The 22,254-nt window shown below is 42.6% G+C and overlaps 1 protein-coding gene across 5 annotated transcripts in view; it reads left to right on the top strand.

Annotated features, from left to right (window-relative positions):
* Window positions 1-21,979, top strand: part of OCRL (OCRL inositol polyphosphate-5-phosphatase) — a 51,840-nt gene extending 29,861 nt beyond the window's left edge. For 3 of the 5 annotated variants that reach the window (XM_086387208.1, XM_086387207.1, XM_086387211.1), the window contains 9 exons: window positions 3,276-3,386; window positions 3,996-4,161; window positions 4,431-4,666; window positions 13,852-13,875; window positions 16,636-16,752; window positions 17,652-17,736; window positions 18,324-18,451; window positions 19,221-19,332; window positions 19,538-21,979. In XM_086387208.1, coding sequence (XP_086243334.1) covers window positions 3,276-3,386; window positions 3,996-4,161; window positions 4,431-4,666; window positions 13,852-13,875; window positions 16,636-16,752; window positions 17,652-17,736; window positions 18,324-18,451; window positions 19,221-19,332; window positions 19,538-19,662 — 1,104 coding nt within the window. In that variant the 3' untranslated portion in view covers window positions 19,663-21,979. The remainder of the gene's footprint in view (window positions 1-3,275; window positions 3,387-3,995; window positions 4,162-4,430; window positions 4,667-13,851; window positions 13,876-16,635; window positions 16,753-17,651; window positions 17,737-18,323; window positions 18,452-19,220; window positions 19,333-19,537) is intronic. The other 2 variants (XM_086387210.1, XM_086387209.1) reach the window with 1 other exon arrangement.
* The last annotated feature ends 275 nt before the right edge of the window (window positions 21,980-22,254 follow it).

Below are 22,254 nucleotides of genomic sequence, written 5' to 3'. Positions count from 1 at the left end.
TGTATGTTCCTCAAGTAATAGCTAGTATGTAGCAGACACCATGCTAGGCAATCTATACACATCTCATTTGCTCCTCACAACAATGCTTTGAGTTAAATATTTCTCGTTTAACAGATGCATGTTGATGTATGGCAAAACCAATACAATATTGTAAAGTAAAAAAAAAAATAAAAAAAAACAGATGAGCAAGTGAAAAACCAGTGAGTTTAAATAAACTTCCTTAAAAAGCATTTAGCTAGAAGAAGAGCTGAGATTCAAATCTTAAGCCTGTCTAATTCCCAAACTTACAGATGATCTTTCCACTACCCCTGCAAGGCCTCCAGAGGTCCAAAGAACTTACTGAGTACATATACATTCAGATACTACTTTTTGCCCACTTAATTTCTAGCTTAGACTTGTAGACTGCCATGTTTTCTTCATTTGAGTTCTCTCAATACATTTTTAAAAGGATATCTTCCTCCCAAACACTAACCTTTTAGTTTCATCAGCTATGCTTAGCTTTTCTGTGTATATTTTTTTCAGAACCTCAGAATATTTCTAATACTCCATACATATTAATTCAAAGCTCCCAGAAGGATATTTACAGTTTTTCCATGCTTTCTGTGTATTTTTGTGTATCTTTAATAAATGTGGCTCAGATGGTAAAGAATCCACCTGCAAGGTAGGAGACCTGGGTTCGATCCCTGGGTTGGGAAGATCCCCTGGATAAGGGAATGGCTACTCACTCCAGTATTCTTGCCTGAAGAATCCCATGGACAGAAGAGCCTGACGGGCTATGGTCATTGTGGTCACAAAGAGTCAGACACAACTAAGCGACTAACACATACATGTTAATGCAGAGCTCCCAGCAAGATATTTACAGTTTTTCCATGCTTTCTGTGTATATTTGTGTAAATATATTATATCTGTAATAAAGGTCTACCTTTCTAGTTTTTAATACTTTTTAAATTACACAGAGATGCAAATATGTTTTCTCTTTAAATAAAAATAAGCAAAATTCACAAGTAAAGCTGAGATCTTCAGCACCTGTTCTAGCCTCCACTCCCACTTTTGCCCAAACCCCCACTCCCTAACAAGGCCAACTACCCTTATGAATTTCTTTTCTTTCTAGACCAGTGCTCTCCAATAGATTTTCTGTGATGATGGAAATGTTCTAAATCTATCCTGTCCAGTCCAGTAGCTACTAGTGGCTACTGACCACTTGAAGTGTGATTTAAAGAACTGAATTTTCAATTTTATTTAATTTGGAATTATTTAAATGTAAATTTCCTTATGTGGCTACTGGCTGTTACATTGGTCGGCACAGTTCTCAATGTTTGCATTTGCTTTTCTGTTTACCTATACCCAATATGGTATTATTTGTGTGTTGCTGTGTATATATCATAAATGGTCTTATACTATATGTGTTGGTATACAACATACTATTTTGTAATTCAGTGGTATATTCTAGAATGCTATTCATGTCTTTCTATAAAGATCTAGCTCATTGTACTTATTTCTTAATTCTAATTTTGTTGGTAATTTCTTTTTCTAAAATGGGTGTGTTAAGTGGTGACATTCTGTGGTGACATTTTCCCCTTCATTACCCTTCATGTGCATTAAGGGTTTTGATCATGATAATGCTCTGAGAAGAGCTTTGATTTTATTGGGTAACCACCCCATATTTTGGACTCTTAGGCATGCTATGATTAGAGGCTTTAAGAACCACATTACGTTTCTTACCACCATTGGCATCAGTGACTGTTAACAAAGGGACCAAGTGCTCAGGGGCCAATTAACTTAAGACTTGCTGTGGGCTGGCTGAGATTAAGCTGAGATGGGGTTCCAACCCCTGCAATTGGTAATGGGATCTGTTGCATTAGTTCTCAGACTTTGGTAGATTTCAGAATTGCCTAAGAGCTTCAAAATTCATGGACCCTGTTCTCTGGAGATTTTGATCTGTGGGCTGAGGCATCTGTGTTTTTAAGACCTACCCAAGTCACATACCTGGAATGTTGGAAAGGGTCTTATGCTAGAGGTTCAGATAACACCTCTGCTGTTAACTAGCAGTGAGCAACTTAGTTGATTTTTTTGTACCTCGAGATTCTCAACGGTGAGAACAGTAATCCTTGCTTTGGTCACCTCACAGGTTGTTGTGAAAATAAGATGACATATGTAGAATACTTTTTGAAATGAAACTTGCAAAATGTTGAAGAATTTAAGAAGTATTAAATTCCTCTTACCCTAATGATGGGTTACCCCTCGATTCTCTAAATATGGTTCAGATATGTAAAAACCTTTGAGATATTTGAGATACTTGCCTCAGCTTTGATTATTTTTCATGCTTTCCTTACAGCCTCTACTGTATGCATCAGTCTGTTTTTTTAAATTGAATTTGTAAAGTTTTCTATTTTGAAAAAGAAATCAGGATCTTAATAAGTGAAAAGGCTATGTTAATTTTGTTCATTTGGAGCATCAACTTGTATAAAGTTTTAACAGTAAAAAAAAAAGGCACAGCTGTGTCAGGAAGCTGAAAGTGCTGTGTCAGATGGGAGTTTTTTGATCTGTTAGTCAGAATGATTTGTTTGTCTGTTGTCATGCTTTTACTCTGGGACATTTTGTATCGGCTGTTTTCTAAAATGACCATAGGGTCTATTTACTAACATACCTTTATCATCATATAATCTGAGCATCAATATTATGATTCTTGGCATTGTGCATAACAGCTAATAGAGTTAAATGCTTTAGTAATTATTTTGTGTTATTTCAGTGCTTCATAATCATTGTTGGAAACAGGTATGTTTTGACACTGTCAATTTGTATAGTGCTGGAAATAATATTTAAGCACAGTCATCACATTTTCTCCACCACTAAATTACTTAACAGTGGAGCAAAGAATATTCTTCCTAAATATTTATTGCCAAGTTTCTTAGCACAGAGGTGTAACTTTTCCAAGAAGTTAACCAATTAACCTTACCTCTACCTTGCAGTGTATGATTCTGTAACGCTTATTTAATTTCTGTTTGTTTTACTGACCTTTGAAAGATAGTTAGATTCTTCGAGATATATCAGTTGAGAGCACAGAAAACTAAATAAGGATCTATCTGTTTTTTTTTTTTTTCCCCAGATAAAAGGTGTGAATGAAACGAGATTTCAGAAAGTGTTTGAGGAAGTTGTTTGCACCACAGTTTATTTGACATGATTGCTGTAATGACTGGTTTTAAACTGTTAGGTAATCTCGAAGGAAGATGAGCTGCGAGCATGCAAGACTGAAAAGAAGGTTCGTTTTCTTTCAGGTGAAGGTTGTGGATGAACGGAGGTACCGGAAAGTGTTTGAAGACATTGTACGCATCATGGACAGAATGGAAAATGATTTCCTTCCTTCCTTAGAACTCAGCCGGAGGGAGGTGAGCATACCCAGCCACCTGTCTCCTGCCCATAGTGGTCAGCACACGGGAAATCGTGTAACTAGCAGAGTTGTGAAGACTGTGTGAGCTGAAGGCAGACTGCCTCTGTTCCTGTCCCTGCGTTGCAACCTAGTAGACATATGACCACAGGCACCTGTCCTACCCTCTCTGAGCTACAATTTCCTTTTCTGGACAAAGGGACAGTTGTGAGGATTACTTGAGTTAATACATGCGAAGCCCTTAAAACAGCACTGGGCACAAAGTAAGCCCTCAGATGTTAGCTCCTCTTATTTAATATTTCAGATTTGCTGGTTAATTCATATCTTAGGAACCAGAAGTTGATCACAGGATACATGCGCTGATCTGAGGTCAGGTTCTCCTCTCAGGATCCCAGGAAGAATCAGTAACCTAGAGAAGCAGTGAGACCTGCTTCATTCCGCTGCCATTGTGAGAGGGGACAGTGGACAGCTGGCTCGCTTGGCGAGTACATCAGCAGTTAATAATGGTTAATAATGACCTTATTCTTTATTCATATTCTCTATGGAATAATCCAACTGACTTTCTTCCCCTACTAGTGATGCATGTTTGTGTCTGTCTGTTATTCCCCAGTTTGTGTTTGAGAATGTGAAGTTTCGGCAACTACAAAAGGAGAAGTTCCAGATCAGCAACAATGGACAGGTTCCCTGCCATTTTTCTTTCATCCCTAAGCTTAATGACAGCCAGTACTGCAAGCCATGGCTTCGGGCTGAACCTTGTGAGGGCTACTTGGAGCCAAGTGAGTTTCCCCTTTACCATTGTCTCTGCTCGCGATGTACTGTCCCCTCATGACTCCCATCCCCTCCCTTTGTTTAACTTCTTGTTTTCTAACCACACGTCTCTCACCTTCACTGTCATTATATTGGGATTTCTCCATTTTTTGTGTGTCCCATCTCTCCTTCATCACTTGATGATTTTTTTAGAGGACAGTTCTTCTGTTGGTTCTCATCCCCTTTCTGCTTTTCCACTGGAAGTTTCTGTTACTGTGTATCATCTCTTACATTTCAGATGAGACCGTGGATATCTCCCTTGATGTATATGTCAGCAAGGACTCTGTGACCATCCTGAACTCAGGGGAAGATAAAATTGAAGATATTCTCGTCCTCCACCTGGATCGAGGCAAAGATTACTTCTTGACCATCAGTGGAAATTACCTCCCAAGTTGTTTTGGTACATCCTTAGAGGCTTTGTGCCGAATGAAAAGACCAATCCGAGAAGTTCCTGTTACCAAACTCATAGACTTGGTAAGAGGCATCGTAAGGCGTGAATCTCCCTAAGGTGGAAATGTAACAATGCTTCAGTGATGTCCTCCTTGTCTCTGTGCTTTCTCTTTGGTCAGGGCTGATGGGAGGAGGTGGGGGGTGGACCACAAGTGGTGAATAAAAATGTCACTTTACCCTAGCGCGCCTTTCATAGGATTAAGCCTAAAAGGAAAGAGAAGAGAGTAATCTGTAATTGACTCTTGTCGTGGCTATAATTGATAATACAAAGTTCACTGAGTGAGATTAAAGCCTCCCTTTTCAGAGATACAATGCTTAATTGTTACGCTCTTCATATTTTCAAGTCATTTTTTAAATAAACTAACATGTATGTGAGGTCCAGTGAGGGGCAGGGCAATATTATCCTCATCAAACTTACGAGAAAACTGAGGCACAGAAACAATAACCTGCCCAAAGTGGAATAAGTTAGTGATGAATCTGTCACCCAGATTTTCTCACTCCCAGTCCAGAGCTTCTCACTGTATCATCATATCTGATCCAAGTCAAACTTGGCTGTTTGTTGGAGCCGAGACCATAATGAAGCTCAGGGTATCTGCCTCAGAGCCCCTGGGGGTCCTTACTTAGCTGCAGGCCCATCCCCCTGCTCACCTGCAGCAGTGGAATCAGAATCTCAGGGTGCAGGGTCTGGGGATTTGTGTTTTTGTCAGCATCCCAGATGGTTATAATGTGCGCTGAAGTTTGATACAAGTTTAGTGTGACTCAACTGGAGAAACGAGAAGAAGAGGATTTCCGTTTCCCAACACCAAGCTATATCCTTAAGGAGGAAATGCTTATTATCTTCAGGAACATATATTATTTAGTAACAACTGTTAGAACCGTTCTCCTATGGAGAAGGAAATGGTAACCCACTCCAGTATTCTTGCCTGGAAAAGTCTATGGACAGAGGAGCCTGGCAAGCTGTAGTCCATGAGGTTACATGACTGAATGTGCATGCAAGAGGAAGGTGGAGGGAGATTGGTTGGTAGCAATAAACTGGTAGAACTAAAAAAAAAAAAAAAAAAAAGAACCTTTCTTCTAAATGAAAATATTGTATTTGTGTGCAGACCTGTCTGGGAAGTACACTCGGTCTTTTTTTTTTTTTTTTTTTTTTTTACACTCAGTCTTTTACCAAAGAAAATTAAATGATGTGACAGCCATATGTCATCATTACCACCAGTGTTCACATTGATCCTTTTGGCTTAGCTGGAGCAGTGATTGTATCATCTGGCAGGGAGGACTAGACTGGCGGGCAGGCTGCTGGCTTGTCAGAGTGTGATCCGTTCTGTTGCCATGGAATTGTTGTAGCGATGACTCAGATGGCAGATTAAAACCCTTGAGCTCATTCACAGTGTTCTTTCTTGGAATTATGCTTGTTTCCCTAGAGCCCTCATGACTGAGTGTATTATTTTTCATGATACTTATTTTTTTCTTCTACCATCATATTTCTGTGTTTTAGATTTATTATTTCACCTTTGAAATATATTCTAAATGAAGTTGTTCCCCTTTCTTTTTCCTACACCTTGCCTCCATCCCAAACGCCATTTCCCAGCTTTCTTGTTCCCAACTTTTATTATGAAACTGGCACATGTGCAGAAGAATTGAAAGAACGGTACAGTAAACAACACCCACATGCTTTGCACACTTATACTGACATATACCTTTTTTTTGCTATGTTGTTCAAAACTAAGTGGTGATGTGTCACTTCCCAGTATACACTTTGACCTGCTTCTCAAGAAAAAGGACACTTTCTATATCAGCACAATACCATTATGACACCTAAGAAAACTAGCCAGTCAATATTCAGATTTTTCCACTTGTCCCAATAATTCCTCTCATAGCTTTATAAAGCCAAGATCCAATTCAGATTCATGCAGTACATTTGGTGAGGTTTCTGCAGTCTCTTCTAGAGAACAGTTCTTCCCTTTTTTTCTTTTGATGACGTTGGCTTTTTAAAAATCCAGGACAATTGTCCAGTCAGGGGCCTGCCATTTTAAAAATTTGTCTGATTGTTTCCTCTTAATGATTTTTTAAACTTATCCTTTTGTACTCCCTCTAACTGGAACCTTTTGCTCAAAGTTGGCTCAGGCACTATATACTACTTTTTACTGTAATTGTCCCATCTTAATTAAAGGGATGGGAAGGAGACTTAACCACCATTAAGGAAAGTTTCTTTAAGATATTATCAGATAATTCAGCCACATTTGACCATGAATAGGAAGTAGCCAAAATCTTTAGTGGAGTTAATGGCTCTGTAGGAAGCCTTTTTCCTTCTTTTTGTGCATACATGATTCAGAGTTTGTTTGTTTTTTAAATAGAACCCTGATCATTTTTTTCTTACAAAACTGTTGAGTTCTTCTTAAATTGTATGTGTGTGGTCACAATTTATTCTGTTTAAAGCTTTAATTTTGTAGGATTTAGGGTCCCGATTCTTTCACAGCCTGTTGCATTTAATTATTATTAAATTCCTGGATCTCATTGATGAGGAAATTATCCATATTAGTGTGGGGCAACAAACAAGAATCTAAGATTATCTGTACCCCATTTGTAATACCTTCCCATGCTGTTTTGGCTTGATTTTGACCGTCTGAAATGCTTCAGATTGTTTGTTCTTGCTTGTTCTAAGACCCAAGATGACATTTCAAATCCCATGAGACGGTACCTATTGTCCTTTTTTGTATTATTTACTCTAAAATTTGAGTGAAACTAGAAGTGAGTTCAGTGCCTGTGTTGACTCTCTTGTGCTGTTTTCACCAAGATTCTTCTGCTACGTGCTCTTCCCCGCAAGTGCAGAATAAAGTAACTGGTATAAATCCTTTTCATTCTCCCTGATAGTGACTTTGCTGCTACTAGAACTGTTAGGATTAGCACAGGTGACAAACAGGATAATCTCTTTGTAATTATTCTTTTCCAGAATTAAGGTGGATTTTTCTGGTTTATTAAGTAGCATATACTCGTCAATATGTATTTGTTGTATATTGAATACAAAGTATTACAGAGTTTATTGGGTTCCTATAATTCAGTGGTGATAAAAGTTTACTTGTATTTACAATATGGCTAAATTCTAAACTGAGGTTAATAGGAAGTTTGGTTAGAGATCATCTAAACATTAACTTCCTTTACTGGCCCATGTCCAGTGTGTTGGGTAAGTCAATATTTTGGAAAGTTATTTAAAATGAGTCATTTAGAATGTGGAACTTGTAATTTATATTAACAAATAGATTCCTTTCCTGTGCTGCTTACTCAAGCCCTTATATGCTGTAAAAGCTTACTGATTGATGAGCTAATTTCTGTGAAAATCAGTCTCAGAATCAGCCTATTTTGGTGTGTGAAGCTGGCTAAGTAGGGTGGGAATGGGGGATGGAGAGCCTTGAAGTCAACAGATGAGTTTATACTGGAGCCAGAGGGCATCTAGACCCATTGGAAGTCTTTGATGAGTAGTATGTGGTTGTAAATGGTCACATTAGTAGGTGGTTATAAATAGACACATTTGGAGGGACTTTCTAGTTTGTGTGTAGATTGGACTAGTGGGAAAGGAGACTAAGCTTGAACCTATCAGATTTAGCTAAAGGTTTGGCTTGTAAATACAGAGATGGAAAAAGTTGAGGGATGAGGGAACCAGCTGTATTTGCTTGGGGACCTGTCTATTAAGGGCTTTTCTGGCCACTTAGATGGTAAAAAATCCACCTGCAATGCAGGAGACCTGGGTTTGATCCCTGGGTTGGGAAGATCCCCGGAGGAGGGCATGGCAACCCACTCCAGTATTCTTGCCTGGGGAATCCCAATGGACAGAGGAACCTGACAGGCTACAGTCCATGAGGTCGCAGAGAGTCAGACACGACTGAACGACTAAGCACATCACATGTCTATTAACAGAACAATATCAAAAATCTGAAATAGCATGAATAACAACTTGGTGATTAATTTGTTCCCAGTGATCTCTTTAGTAGATGTTTATTTTGTCTTTCTGACCTAATGACCCATTTCTTACCCTATGAAGTTTAAGGTTTGTGTTTCTTTTTAGATTTCACATGAATGAATCCTTTCTAGAACTTCAGTATCTGTTCAGTTTTCTGCTTTTTATTTTTAAATTTGAATCTGCCTCTAAATGACTTTTTTACATGATTTTCATTGCATTTATTACTGGGAAATTACCTCTAAGGCTGAATGCTGGGGTGAAGAATGATTTGCAGTGTATTTGTTATAAGCCAATGTTCCCGCTGGTGACTCCTGGGCTCTTTTCCCTTTTTTTTTTTTTGAACTTTTTATTTTGTATGGGGTATAGCCCATTGACAATGTTGTGATAGTTTCAGCTGAACAGAGAAGGGACTCAACTGTACATATACATGTATCCATTCTCCCTCAAACTCCCTTCCCATCCAGGCTTGGCTGCCATATAACGTTGATCATAATATGATCAACATGTAACCTTTTGCAGCCAGTAATCAAGTCAGTTGAACTAACTGATTAGCAGCAATGGTAGGCCTGCCTTAGGAGAATGCTCTTTTTTAGTGGGGGCTAGCAATGGCACCCCACTCCAGTACTCTTGCCTAGAAAATCCCATGGATGGAGGAGCCTGGTAGGCTGCAGTCCATGGGGTCGCTGAGGGTCGGACACGACTGAGCGACTTCACTTTCACTTTTCACTTTCATGCATTGGAGGAGAAATGGCAACCCACTCCAGTGTTCTTGCCTGGAGAATCCCAGGGACGGGGGTGCCTGGTGGGCTGCCGTCTATGGGGTCGCACAGAGTCGGACACGACTGAAGTGACTTAGCAGCAGCAAGTGATGTTTCTCGGAGAAGGCAATGGCACCCCACTCCAGTACTCTTGCCTGGAAAATCCCGTGGATGGAGGAGCCTGGTAGGCTGTAGTCCATGGGGTCGCTAAGAGTTGGGCACGACTGAGCGACTTCCCTTTCACTTTTCCTTTTCATGCATTGGAGGAGGAAATGGCAACCCACTCCAGTGTTCTTGCCTGGAAAATCCCAGGGACAGGGGAGGCTGGTGGGCTTCTGCCTATGGGGTCACACAGAGTCGGACACGACTGAAGCAACTTAGCAGCAGCAGCAGCAAGTGATGTTTCTATTTTCAGAGTTGAACCTAGAGTTGAAATAAGTATAAGTTACACCCACTTTCTGCCTGCAGCCAGAGGAATAAACTATCAATGTAAGTCTGCTGCACCTCCACCAGTACCAGAGACCTTTTGATTTCAGAGTTTTCTCTTGTATCCATTCATTTTTTTTAAAAAAATGTTATGTTCCCATTATTAGGTGAGGTGCATACTCTCTCCCACTTGATCTACCTCCTTAGCCTTTTAAAGATTCCCTCTGCCTCTATTTCCCTAACCTTGCATTTGCCCTCTTCAGGGCTGTTGGACTGATCGGTTTGTAATATAACTATGGGGCCTATGGTTTCCTTGCTTAAAGGCAGACCTTTGGCTCCCCCACACCTGCTGAATACAATCCAAATTGCTTTACCTGTCATTTAAGGCCCTGCAGAGTCTGACTTCAATATACCTTTTTAGATTTATTTCCTGATAGTTTTTTCATTCCCCCTTTATCCTCCCCCAGGAACCATATGATCAACTTTTCCCTAATCTCGCCACCTTTGTTTCTTTTTGCCTCCCTGCCACTTGTAATGTCCCCACCTCATCTCTACCCTTTAAAATCCTGTGATTCTTTTAAGGGCTAGTTGGACTTCTTCCTTTGTACCCCTGATTTTTTATTTATTTATTTTTACCATTTATTGAGAACTCAGATTGGTGAATCACAATAATGCCAGGCCATAAATTCTGGGCCTCTTCACCCCAACTCAGTTGCAAACTTGAGTCAAAGACCATGTCTTTCCCCTCTCTGTAGCCTCACTTTTCACACCTGCCCCCACCACCACCCCTCAAAGACACTTAACACAGTGTCTGCACTGGTAGATAGTGCTCAAAGAAGACCTTTTTGATGGTTTGGCAGGTTAATATATAAAAACTCTGCCTGGTTTTACTCATCACATCATATGGCACATATTCACGGGAGGGAAAATAGAGAAGTCTGTCAGACAGGAAGATTCTCTGTTAACAAGTAGTTCTAAATTTTAAAAAAGATTGTACTCCAAAATTGAGTTAACTTAGATGTTTGGCCCTCAGAATTGACTTCCAAAGTATTATAATTACAATACTATAAATTTTGTATCCTTTATAAATCACTATTATTCTGATTACTTTTATTTCATTCTATATATGGTATTTCATTGTATATATGCTACAAAAGCATGGTTAGCTCATAATGTAGCTACTAATACTACAAACTCTACCCATCATATGGAACAGGCACGTGGGTCCAATGTACTCAGCACTGGTTGGAGTGTCAGGAAACACTCACTTCCCCACCTCCAAGCTCCTGCACAGTTCTGATGGTGAGATCAGGATTTCTCCTTTCACTCTCAGACCGAGACATGGGATTTCTATTCAGGTTCTTGGTGGCCCCTGACAGGGTTGGGAATTGTTGGGGAGGTGCAGGGAGCTTTGAGAGACCTGGCCTGCTGCTGGCCTTTTGCAAAACCACTGCACACCCTCCGCCCCCCTCCCCTACTCCGAGTTTTAGGCCACTTCCGTGTGCCTGTGAGGTAAATGTTGTTGTCTCTGGTTAGAGATGGAGAAACCGAGGCTCTGTGAAGTTCAGTAGCTTGCCTGCAGTCCGTACAAAATGAATTAAGAGGTAGAATGAAGATTCATACGCAGGACTGCCTGACACCCATGCCTGTACTCTTTCCACTAACCCTGCTGCCTTTTAACTGTCTTTAGCCTGCCAGAAAATAGAATACATTCTCGAAAATTTCCTCCACCTCTCTGTCTAGGAAGCAGTCAGTTTATACTTTTCTGAGTTACCTAAGGGAGCATAGTGGTCATGACTGTGGAGTCAGTCAGACTTGGGTTGTAATCCAGATTCTGCCAATTAATACCTGAGAGTGTGGCTGTGGGCAAATAATTTGATCTCCCAGAGCCTCAGTTGCCTCATTTGTAAAGTGGGAGTAGTATCTACCCCTGTTCGGGCGCCACCTGCCGGGGTTCAGCCTCGGCTGATCCAGGAAGTTCGAAGCGGGGACGGCGTCGGCGAGGATCAGGATACAATAGCTTCAATTAGATATTAATTAGAGATGTAAGGAGTAATAGAATGAGGATAGCTCAGTAGGAAAATTCAGTGGAGAAAAGAGGCTGAGTAGCTTGGTTTACGCGGAGGACCAATAAAACTTCAAGACAAGAAGCTTGCACCACTTACGTAGGCCGCAGGCGTCCTTCCGTTCTCCCGAAGGAGAGGAGACACTGAGGCCTCCCCGTTCGGATCTTAGAAGCCCAGGCAAAATTAGTAAGCTTGGTGGGTTCCACGCTCCAGATGGAGACTCAGCCAGAGTAAGAGAGAGAGAGACATGGGGAGACCAGTATTTCGAGAAACTGATCCCAATTCTTTATTTTCCATGGTCTACTTTTATACACTGAGATGTTATGCAAAAGTCACGCGGGGTCAGCAGTCCTGACTTTCATCAAAGTCAGGTGCTTCATACAAATGTATACAGAGGTCTTAGGGGTGTTACATCATCTTCTGGCCAGGGGGGCCTGCTGACAATTTATGACCCTCTCCTTGTGACAGTGGTCAGTCAACCAGGACACTTATTTCTCCAAGGGTGATTATTCTCAAAACAGACGCCACCCAAATAAAGTTACATTCCTACAGGGTGAGGGTATAGTGGGTTTTAGTTAAGTAAAGAATTTACTTAGCCTAAGGTCTAACGTGATTAATATCAAAGGTTAATACTTATTTCTTCTATATATTCATCAATGTGTGTAAGGGCAGGGGATATGGAGACTTAGCAACAAACATTGGCTCAACAAATGAAAAACCCTTCACCAACACAATTTCTAATCAGCCCACTATACTTATAGTTTTCTAACTTCTCTAAAGAACCTGTTTTTAGAGGGTTTAAAGCATCTCGTGCCTCTCACGGTTGGGAGGCTGTGAGCAATCACATGTGGCCAGACGAGCCCGTCAGGCAGGCTAGAGAACCTTCAGAGGAGTTTGTAGGTTAAAACACTCTTGTCACGCCCAAGAGTTTTTATTGACTGGAGCTCTAGGTTAACTCCTTCTCCGAAAGAGGTGGTGGGGGACAGCCCCCCGTAAAGTCAGAGGTGTAGGTGAGAGCACAAAGTAGTAAAGTAGGCAGGCTCTGGTTATGGGGGTAGATGCTCAAGGATTTCCAGGGGGACTCCTGAGGCTCGATCCCGCCTTTGCGTATGTCGAGCCTCCTTCCTCATGACCTTTGCCACGGGCGGAGTACCTCACTCTGGCCCCCAACAATCTACTTTGCGTTTGTGCGGAGACTAAATGACATTGTATATGAGCCCGTTGCAATTACTGCTGGCAGATACCCCTACATGGCAGATACCCCTTAAGTGGTGGCAGTAGTTATTGTTGCTGTTGTCTTTGTTAGATGGTAATAATGGTGAAACACAAAGATGATTAAAAAGATACCTTCTTCCCTCTTCTTTGCTTCTCTTTTTTTCTGTTATGCCTTGTAGGAAAACACACTAGGGGATAATGATGGATCTTATGGTCCACAAAGGTCTGGAATGAAATGAATTTGTATTTCAGAGAGACTTCATATTTGGGGACTCTAACGGCCCTTGAGGAGGGGAGAGGGTACCAGGCAGGGGAAAGGAGTGAGAGAGACTGCTAGCTAGGCTGAGAGGCATGGCAGTGGAGAGGAGAGATGCTCACCATCTCCTTCTGCATGGCTGCTCTCGGGCTCACAACCACATTCTTCCATTGAAGTGGCACTAGGGTGAGCGAGATGCCGCCCAGCAGCGCAGGAAGAGGAAACCCCAGTGGGCGTTTGGCTGATCAGCTGACATCTGCAAATGGACACCAAAGTCTAGGACTGCACACGTATGTTTCTTGAGTGATAGTCTCAACAAACTGCCCAAAATTGAATATGCATAATCGAGAAATTTGTATGTGAGAATATGTTCCATTTTCAACAGAATTTATTTGCAGAATTTAAAGCTGTTTAAAATATATGTATCTAGTAAGCTAGTGCATTCTGATAATACTGATCTGTTTCTAATTCTGTAAATTAATTCTAATCATTTTCTATCTGTCAATGACTTTCTTTTCCTGCTCTGCTCTCAGGAAGAAGACAGCTTCCTAGAAAAGGTAATGCAATCCATTGGTGATTATGCATTTCCCTGTGCTTGGTTAACATTTAACCATGGTCCTTGGAATTTATCCCTCAGCTTTCCCATATCAGAGACCTCTGACTCCATGAGAATCCCCCCAAATTCTGCCAGCTGTGTTTAAATGTGTCTAAAGTACAGGAAAGATACTTACTACACCTGCCAAGTCATTGAGACCCAGAACATAAAAGCAAAGGACCCAAAGTTCCAGATTACCATTTTTTGAAATGAGAAGTAACTGAAGAGCTGTCTTGATGTATATGAAAGCTCATAAGATAGAGGAGGGTACCGCTTAGCCATTCTCCATTTTCAATGATAGTAAAAGCAGAAGTGAATTTCTGTTCTTTAAGAGTGATTTGGGGGAAGTTATAAGAGTAATTACTGAAAGAATGCACAGATATGGTCAAGAATAGAGCATAGAATAGAATCCTAGACCTGAATGAGATCATAGGGATCATGTGGTAGAGTTCCCTGCCTTCAGACAGGGTAAGATGTCGTCTCCATTATAATAGACACCCCAGGAAGGTTGAGAATCTCACTGAAGTCATCCTGCTCCTGACATCAAGGGTGTGGAGCACAGGGGACTAGAACCCGGGTCTCCTGCATACCCAGTGCAGGGACCAAGTGAGCACTCCTTCTGTGGTGCTTTGCCACCTCTCCATCCTCAAGCTGGAGGGTGCCCAGCTCTACACAGGGTCATCTAATAGAGAAATACGGGCTTGAAAACCATTCTTAAAGCACTTTCACACAGTATCTAATGTGACCTCCCCATTTGGTGGAGTTTAATGTGTTTTCATGGTAGGCACGGCATACTGTTTTTGTGCTTCAGTTAATAGCACGGAGGTTACAGAGTATGGACTTATCAAGCACTGAATGTGTCCCATTGAAAGAAGACACAGCGTGCCTGGTTTCTCTTTGAAAAATTAGAGTTCAGGATCATTTGTGGACTTTTTTTAAAGTTTATTTCTTGGGTGTAATCTTTCTCTAGACTTCAGAGACAACAAGCATGACATTTCATATTAGCACACGTGAATTTGAAAATGGATAGTGGATGGTGTATGTAACCTGGTGGCATTTTATTAACCTTTTTAAACCACTAAGGATTGAGACGGCTCTGCTTCCCAACCCTTTCCTGTTAATAGCAGGCCATGTGTCTTTTCATCTTGAACAGTGCCTTGTGTTGCCTTAATGCCTTAGTACAGGAAAAGTGCTAATTGGATGTCGGATTTTTTAAAAAGTACATGAACTAGTGCTGAATAATTTATTCTGCTGAAGAATACATGTGTTGCATTTGGTCCAGAAAGTGAGCAGAGTGCATTATGGACAGTGTTTTGGCTCAGGTGTCATGTGGATGCCTGGATTTAATACTTGCAAGTGGAAAGAAGTTAATGGATGAGCCATGATTGAAGGTCTGGCAGCTCTAGGAGACGTGAATATAAAGTGATGGATTGCCAGGGAAAGAAAAGAAACAAAATGAATGTGAAGAAGATAGATTTTAAATGCTAACCAACTGTCACGCTTCCTTCTCTTCCTGATGCCCGTAGAAAGGCACAGCGGCTTTAAAAGGTCACCCGTGCATGTTGAAGAACAGAACACTCTTCTTAGCCCTCTGTCTGTTCTACTGTATGCACTCACTGAAAGTAGTGAGATACTTCTCTTCTTTCCCTTCAAGTGACACAGCTAAGGGTTGTGGATCAAATTTACAGCACTTTCTAAGTTTGCGTATACATAATATGTGACCTTAAGCCAGAGGTGTAGGAGGTGGAAGATGCCAAAAACTGGTCACCATTTTCTGCACTAGATTTTGTATGAAGGCTGCCTTCAGATGCCTTTTAACCTATTTCAGAAATCTTTGTGATATATTTTATATTTGACTTATATAAACATGAAATAATTGAGTTTATTCCCCATTTTCCAGTTCAGGTTTAGTTACTGATCTAACTTATGTCGCTTCTGGGTTTTCCTCTGAGATTCCTTCAGGAGAATCTAAGAGAGAGTAGAAAGTTAGGTGAATGGAGTCAAAGGCCTGAGAACTCTTTGCTGAGCTGTTACTATAAAGAATAACTTCTGGACTCAGAGCCTAGACTTTTCGTGGTATTTCCGGCTCTTGGGATGCTGTGTTCAGTTTACTATTTTTGGATCTTAGGACTTTGAGTTTTAGTGCCTTAAGATTAGAGCTTCTGTCAAGCCTGAAATATTCATGCATGTAGGTCTAATGTGAATTGTCTTTCATTCTTGAGGACCAGAGAATGCCATTTAAATCAACAATGCAAGCTCTGATATTTGTGGTAAGACCTAAAAGAAGAATAAATTAAAAGTCAACAAAAAACCTCAGTAGCTGCTGCTCTCTCCAAGTGCTCTGTTGACAATTGTAACTTAATGGTCCGTGAGTCTCTGGTAGTGTGTGGACCGTGACTGTATTGCCGGTTCTCAGTGTCACCCTTGAAAGGATTTACAGGGCACAGTGCATCGATGTGAGAAACATAATAAACCCAGATGGAATGCTTAACGGTTAAGTGAAGCGTCTTGTTAGAAAAGGATATCATTTAACTGTGGAAATCCATATTTAGTGCCTTCTGACCAGGAGCGTCCCAGGAAGGAAAAAAAAAAAAAAATAACAGTGTTAAGAGCTGAAGATCAGATAATACCCATATAAGCAGAACTGGAGTGGGGGGAAGATGGTTTGACACAGGAATTTTTATTGAGACCCTTTTGACTCTCACTGTTTTTCATCTATTAGGAGAAATCCCTTCTGCAGATGGTTCCCTTGGATGAAGGTGCCAGTGAGAGACCTCTTAAGGTCCCCAAGGAGATCTGGCTCCTGGTAGACCATTTATTCAGATATGCCTGTCACCAGGTGAGTGAGGGCAGGCCTCCGGGCACCTTTGGAAGGCACCTGAGTCTACTGGGAAATGATAGTACCTCGCGTCAGTATAGATAGTGCTTTTAACTTTCCCAAGCCACTTCTGCAGAACAGCACTGTCACCTGAGAGCACCTGGACAAGTGGAAGTATTCCCATGTATAGCTGTGAGAGCTGAAGCAGGCAGGCTGGGGGATTTACCTAAGACTATGGCATAAGTGTAGTGGCAGAGTAGAGCCCAACTGAGCTCCCCTGTCCCCTGGCCACACACGCTTTCCCCTGGACCACTCAGCACCTGAGTCCAGAGCACCTGCTTCAGCTGTCACTTTGGCATCGCAGATTTCAAAGTCCAAAGCAAACCATTTTTTAAAAATTTGTCCTTACTTTTCAGTCCCATCTAAAATACCTACCATCCCCAACCCATTCTTCCAAAACAGAAAGTTTTCTTTGGCCTACATTGAAAGATAATGTTATCTTACCTACGGAAAAGTAACAGAACTTGAAAACAAGGTTTGGTGTGGACATACCCTTGACTCCTGCCCTAGCAGTCTGTGTGTCAATATTTGGATATGATCCCCTGTTTGGACTCCACCTTCTGTACCTGTCAGGAGCCTGGAAGTGGGAATGCCTGATGTCCCCGTTGAGTCATCCAGTCCCCTGCCCTGTCAGGTGCAGGCTGAAACCTTGGACGATAATCTCCTAGTTTGAAAGAAAATTTCACACGGATTACAGAGATGATAAAGGGAAAAGGTGCCATTGTCACACCTCTGTTCCTCATCATGAATGATGCTTCTTCCTTCCCCTCGCTTCCTGCTGCTCTCCTCATCGCTGGGTAATCGTCAGAACCTTAGGGATGGTCATTTTGCTGTTTCATTCATTGTAACCTCTTTGGTAGGAGGATCTGTTCCAAACCCCTGGAATGCAGGAGGAGTTACAGCAGATCATTGATTGTCTGGACACCAGCATTCCCAAGACAATACGTATCCTTTTCGACAAAAGCTTAGGAAGCTGGATGTGTACTTGCCCAAACTCTTCTTCCCACCTGCGTGTGATTTTTGTGTTTTCCATATTTATTTTATTCGTAACTGTCTTTTGACTATACAGTTCTCAATTCCCTTTAGGAACTTTCACGCTTTCTCTGTATGAGATGCTTACTAAAAGGAATCAAAGGGTAGATAACCATGAATTGTAATTTGCATGGGACATATGACCAACAGCCGTGGTGCTGCTCTGCTTTAGGCCAGTGATCACTCCTGCCACCACACAACCGGGAGGAGGATGGGAAATCTTGGTGATGAGTTTCCAGTGTGAACTGTCATTCTGCAGGCCACGTCAAGTTCCCTTGACTCTCGAGTCAGGCCAAACCTCCCAAGAGTGTTCGATCAATTCTCTAATAACTCAGCTATAGCACACCTGGACCACTAAAATATCAAACCCCAATTAGGATCAGGGTGCCCTGAATAAGAGGAAGAAAACCACCCCTGAGGGAGCTTGAGGGAGGGAGCACATTGCATCTAAGTGTGGCCTTTTTCCTGGAGCCTCTTTCCCTTGACAGAAGGCCATCCAGCTGGCAGTAACCACTCAGTGGCTGAGGCACTGCTCATTTTCCTAGAAGCCCTGCCGGAACCTGTCATCTGTTATGAGCTCTATCAGCGATGCCTCGACTCTGCTCAGGATCCCCGGATCTGCCGACAGGTGAGTCTTGTTGCTCTGAGAATGTGTTTGAGGCAAGTTCCCCCACAGAGAAATCAGTCATTTTTACAAAGCCAGCTGGACAACCAGCTGTGTGCTAGGATGGGTCTCGATCTGTTCAGAGCAGGACACCAGCATTGAGAGTTGGGACCCTTCAACTGTAGGCTGTGTTATTTCCTATTATATTTGCCACCCTTTTCCAGTTAGCCCATTGAGCAGGGTGCACACCTCTTCTCCAGGGTAAGATTGGTAAAGTGATCACATGCAGCATTCTGGCCAACATGACCAGGAAGGGTGGGTGCCACTCGTGAGCCTTTCTTTTTGTCTTCTTGGTGTTTGTTTTTAATCTTGAAATGCTTTTGAGGCACAATAACTGAGAATACCTCTCAATCAAACTAGTGAGTATCGGGAGGCACTCGCACCCATGCCAAATGGCATTGCACAGAAAACCATTCAGCTTGGCAGATGCCACCACCACCTGCCTGGGGAGGTTGGGAGAGAGCAGGCTGACACCCATCTGCTCCTGAGGCAGGGCATGCGTATGACTGTGTTAACGTGGCCTACTCATTGAGTGGACAGGGGCCAAACAGGATGACCATTCTGCCATGTGAGTTATCATTCAACAGGTAGTATTGGTCATGAGTCAACAAGGGACGGGTCCTGTAAGGGTTGAATTATAAACCACTTTCATGGCAGCTGTGAGCTCTTCTTACTACCTTCCTCCATGTTATCCTCACTGCCCACCCCCCTTTTTTCTTAAAAAAAAAAACAGGTGATTTCCCAGCTTCCAGGATGCCATAGAAATGTTTTTCGTTATTTGATGGCATTCCTTCGAGAACTCTTAAAATTCTCCGAGTACAACAATGTCAACGCCAACATGATCGGTAAGAACACTTCCTAGGAATGGCCACACGGGAGCATTGGTCAGGACTGTCCGTGGATGGGGGACACATGTATTCCCTTCTTCGTGTCCAGGCGTGTAACAGTCACTTCCTCCCACTGCCCTCATCCCCTGACCCCCATCCCTGAGGTTTTGCTTAGGTTGTGTCTAACTGAGGGTTTTCCCCTTTTCTTTCTCTCTCCCTCTAGCTACTCTCTTCACTAGTCTCCTCCTAAGGCCTCCACCCAACCTTATGGCAAGACAGACTCCAAGTGACCGCCAGCGTGCTACCCAGTTCCTTCTGACTTTTCTACTTGGGAGTGATGAAGACTAATGATAAGCCTTTTCCTCTTACTACTCCCCGAGGTTCTAGAGGCAGAAGATGTTGGGCCTCGAGTATTTCAGAATGATTTCAAAAGTCATGCCACAGGAAGGGTCCGTTGCAGAATTTCGAGGCTGTTGGCATGAAAAAGTTCTGTTTCTAGTGTGAAAGGAAAAGAGTCTCCTAACCCCTCCCTTGCCATATTCTACGCAGCAAGATACTTTTAGACTTATATTGCCAAGCCAAAGTTAACCATATTTTGGTGTTTTTGTGTTCTCTCTTCATAAGGCAAAGAGACCTGTATTTACACTCCTTTACCTGGGGATGTGTGTGTTGCCCTCCAGCCCAGCCATCATGACTGTCCTTAGCACCTGAGACCTAGATTCTGAGGTGTTCCCATTCTAGGCCCACAAGCACTACTTGCCGTAGCTCGGACTTGTCCGTAGTCCTTGGTCTAAAGCACTTTGGCACTACCGCCCCCCCGTAGCACCCTTTGTCCTCTACTCCACTAGTACTACCATGACGAAGAAAGTCAGTGAGGCTAGTGCCTCCTTGGGTGTCTCCAGCAGTGAGCTAACCATCTCCATGTGGTTTTTACATGCATTTGTGCATTCCTGCCACAATGGTATCTGTGCCCCTCCCTGACATTGGCCTTTTATGGATCTATGATGAGTGGAAGCATATTCTCTTGTCTCAGACCACACTTAGTAGCAGAACATTAGGGACTATTAGAGATGACATCTCATTGATGTGAGAGAATCACACAGTGGAAGCACTTGAGTGTTTCAGGAGTGAGAATATTCATGTTCGACAGGTCCTGCTTCCTACTATCCCTTTTGGTTCTTATGCAAATTGTACACAAGAACCAACCCTGGGTGTCTGTGGGGCCCACACCTCACTTAGAAATCCACCTCCAGAGCAACGCTTGTACCACAGTCAAAAAGGGAGGCTGCACCCCAAGTGGGCCTCTACAGAAACTGTTCCTTCCCCCAGCAGGGGGATTGAGGATAACCCCGAGAATCCCCTCTCTGCTCTCCTGACGTACCGTCGCCCCCTCCCGCATCAGGACTGACTGGGGCTCTGCAGCCAGCTGCCCTCGGCTCCCAGTCACCTGTCCAGTGCTGCGTAAAAGAGACTGTGCAGTGGGACAAAGCAAGCACCTTCTCTCCCTCCCAAGACAACCCTCTGAGCTTGTCATTTACTCAAGCTCCTGTGGGGCAGCCCCTTTAAAAAAATTAATCTATGTTGGTTGGCAAACCGGCCACTGACTGCAAAACTGCCTGATGTAATTGACTTCCTCCTGGTTTTCTTTCATTAAAACCACCCTGAGTTGACTCATTGTCACATGTTCACATGGAAACCCCAGAGCCGTGTGTATAGGCTGTGTGCAAGATCTTAGGCATTGACTCCTGACTCTTCTAGAGCATCGAAGCAGAGAGCCAGGAAAGCACTGCCACTGAGTGGTTCTTCAACTCCCCTGTCTCATGCATTGAGTTCTTTGGGGGAAGAAAGGTATGTATCCTGTGATATTCTGCCTAAAGCCTTTCCTGATTGGGAATTATGGAAGTAGGAGTCAAGTTATTGGTACCAAATAGCTGCAGACCTGATAAGTCAGGGGCTGGGTGCTGAACTTAGTTACTGGCCGACCGAACACAACTGTTTTGTCATGTCCACTAGGTCAGAAAGGGATCTGAGGAGAGGCAGGTGATAGATAGACGCTGGGGCAAGGTGGTCACACAAAGACAGGGAAGTGCCTGTCCGAGACACATTCCCCAGTCGGCTACCCCCTGGGGCCTTCATGTGGTCAGGGCTGCGGTTGGTGGGGGCCGTGGGCAGCATCCAGCTCGCTCTCTGAAAGGCAGGTGCGCTCGGTTGCTTCACTGCCTCCACCTTCTGTCCAGCTCCGGTCCTGGGATGTAGACAGGGTCAAGGGGATTAGACAATCTCTCAGGATGGGAGATCAGAAACAGAGCAGACATAAGAAATCTGTTTCCCTGCCTACTCCAGCACCCCACTCTCTAACTCCTAGGTACCTCTAATGTACTATTTTCTAGCGCCTCTGAAGTAAGGAGTTTAGATCCAGCTGGTAAGGAAGGACTCTGCGGTTGTCGTTTTAGGGAAGAAATGGTTTAACCCCTCATGATGATGTTGCATTAGTCTCCCTTTCACTGTTTCCTAATTTTTATCCTGTAATGACTGGTTTGTTATATTTCCCAAAAATGTCTTGGTCACTAAGCAAAGCTGCTAGTGGGATTCTGTATTTCGTGTCATCTTTTTTATTATAATTTATTGCAAATTTTTTCTGAATAAATATATGTTGTGTGAAAAACCAAAGTGTGATCTTAGGAAGAACTGAGAGGGAGGCTTATGTCACCAGGTCCCACATGACTGCTGCCATCCCCCCCCAGCTATGCCTGGAGTGGCATTTCCTATCTTGAAAGGAAGTAGTATCAGAATTCTCAGTGTACTTGCCCTTGGAGAGGAGAAGAAACCACGTATTATCAAAAATAAACAAAGCAGTCACAGTGCTTTCAGAAGTCAGCCAAGGAGCCTTATTTTGACCCTGGGGATTCAGGCAACAAAATAACACTGTTAGAAGAAAAG

Source organism: Bos grunniens, chromosome X (assembly GCF_055505025.1).
Source record: "Bos grunniens cultivar Pamir isolate PY7600 chromosome X, Bosgru_T2T1.0, whole genome shotgun sequence".
NCBI lineage: Eukaryota > Metazoa > Chordata > Mammalia > Artiodactyla > Bovidae > Bos > Bos grunniens.
Note: the sequence above shows the minus strand (reverse complement) of the source record. Positions and strands in the feature narration are given on the sequence as shown.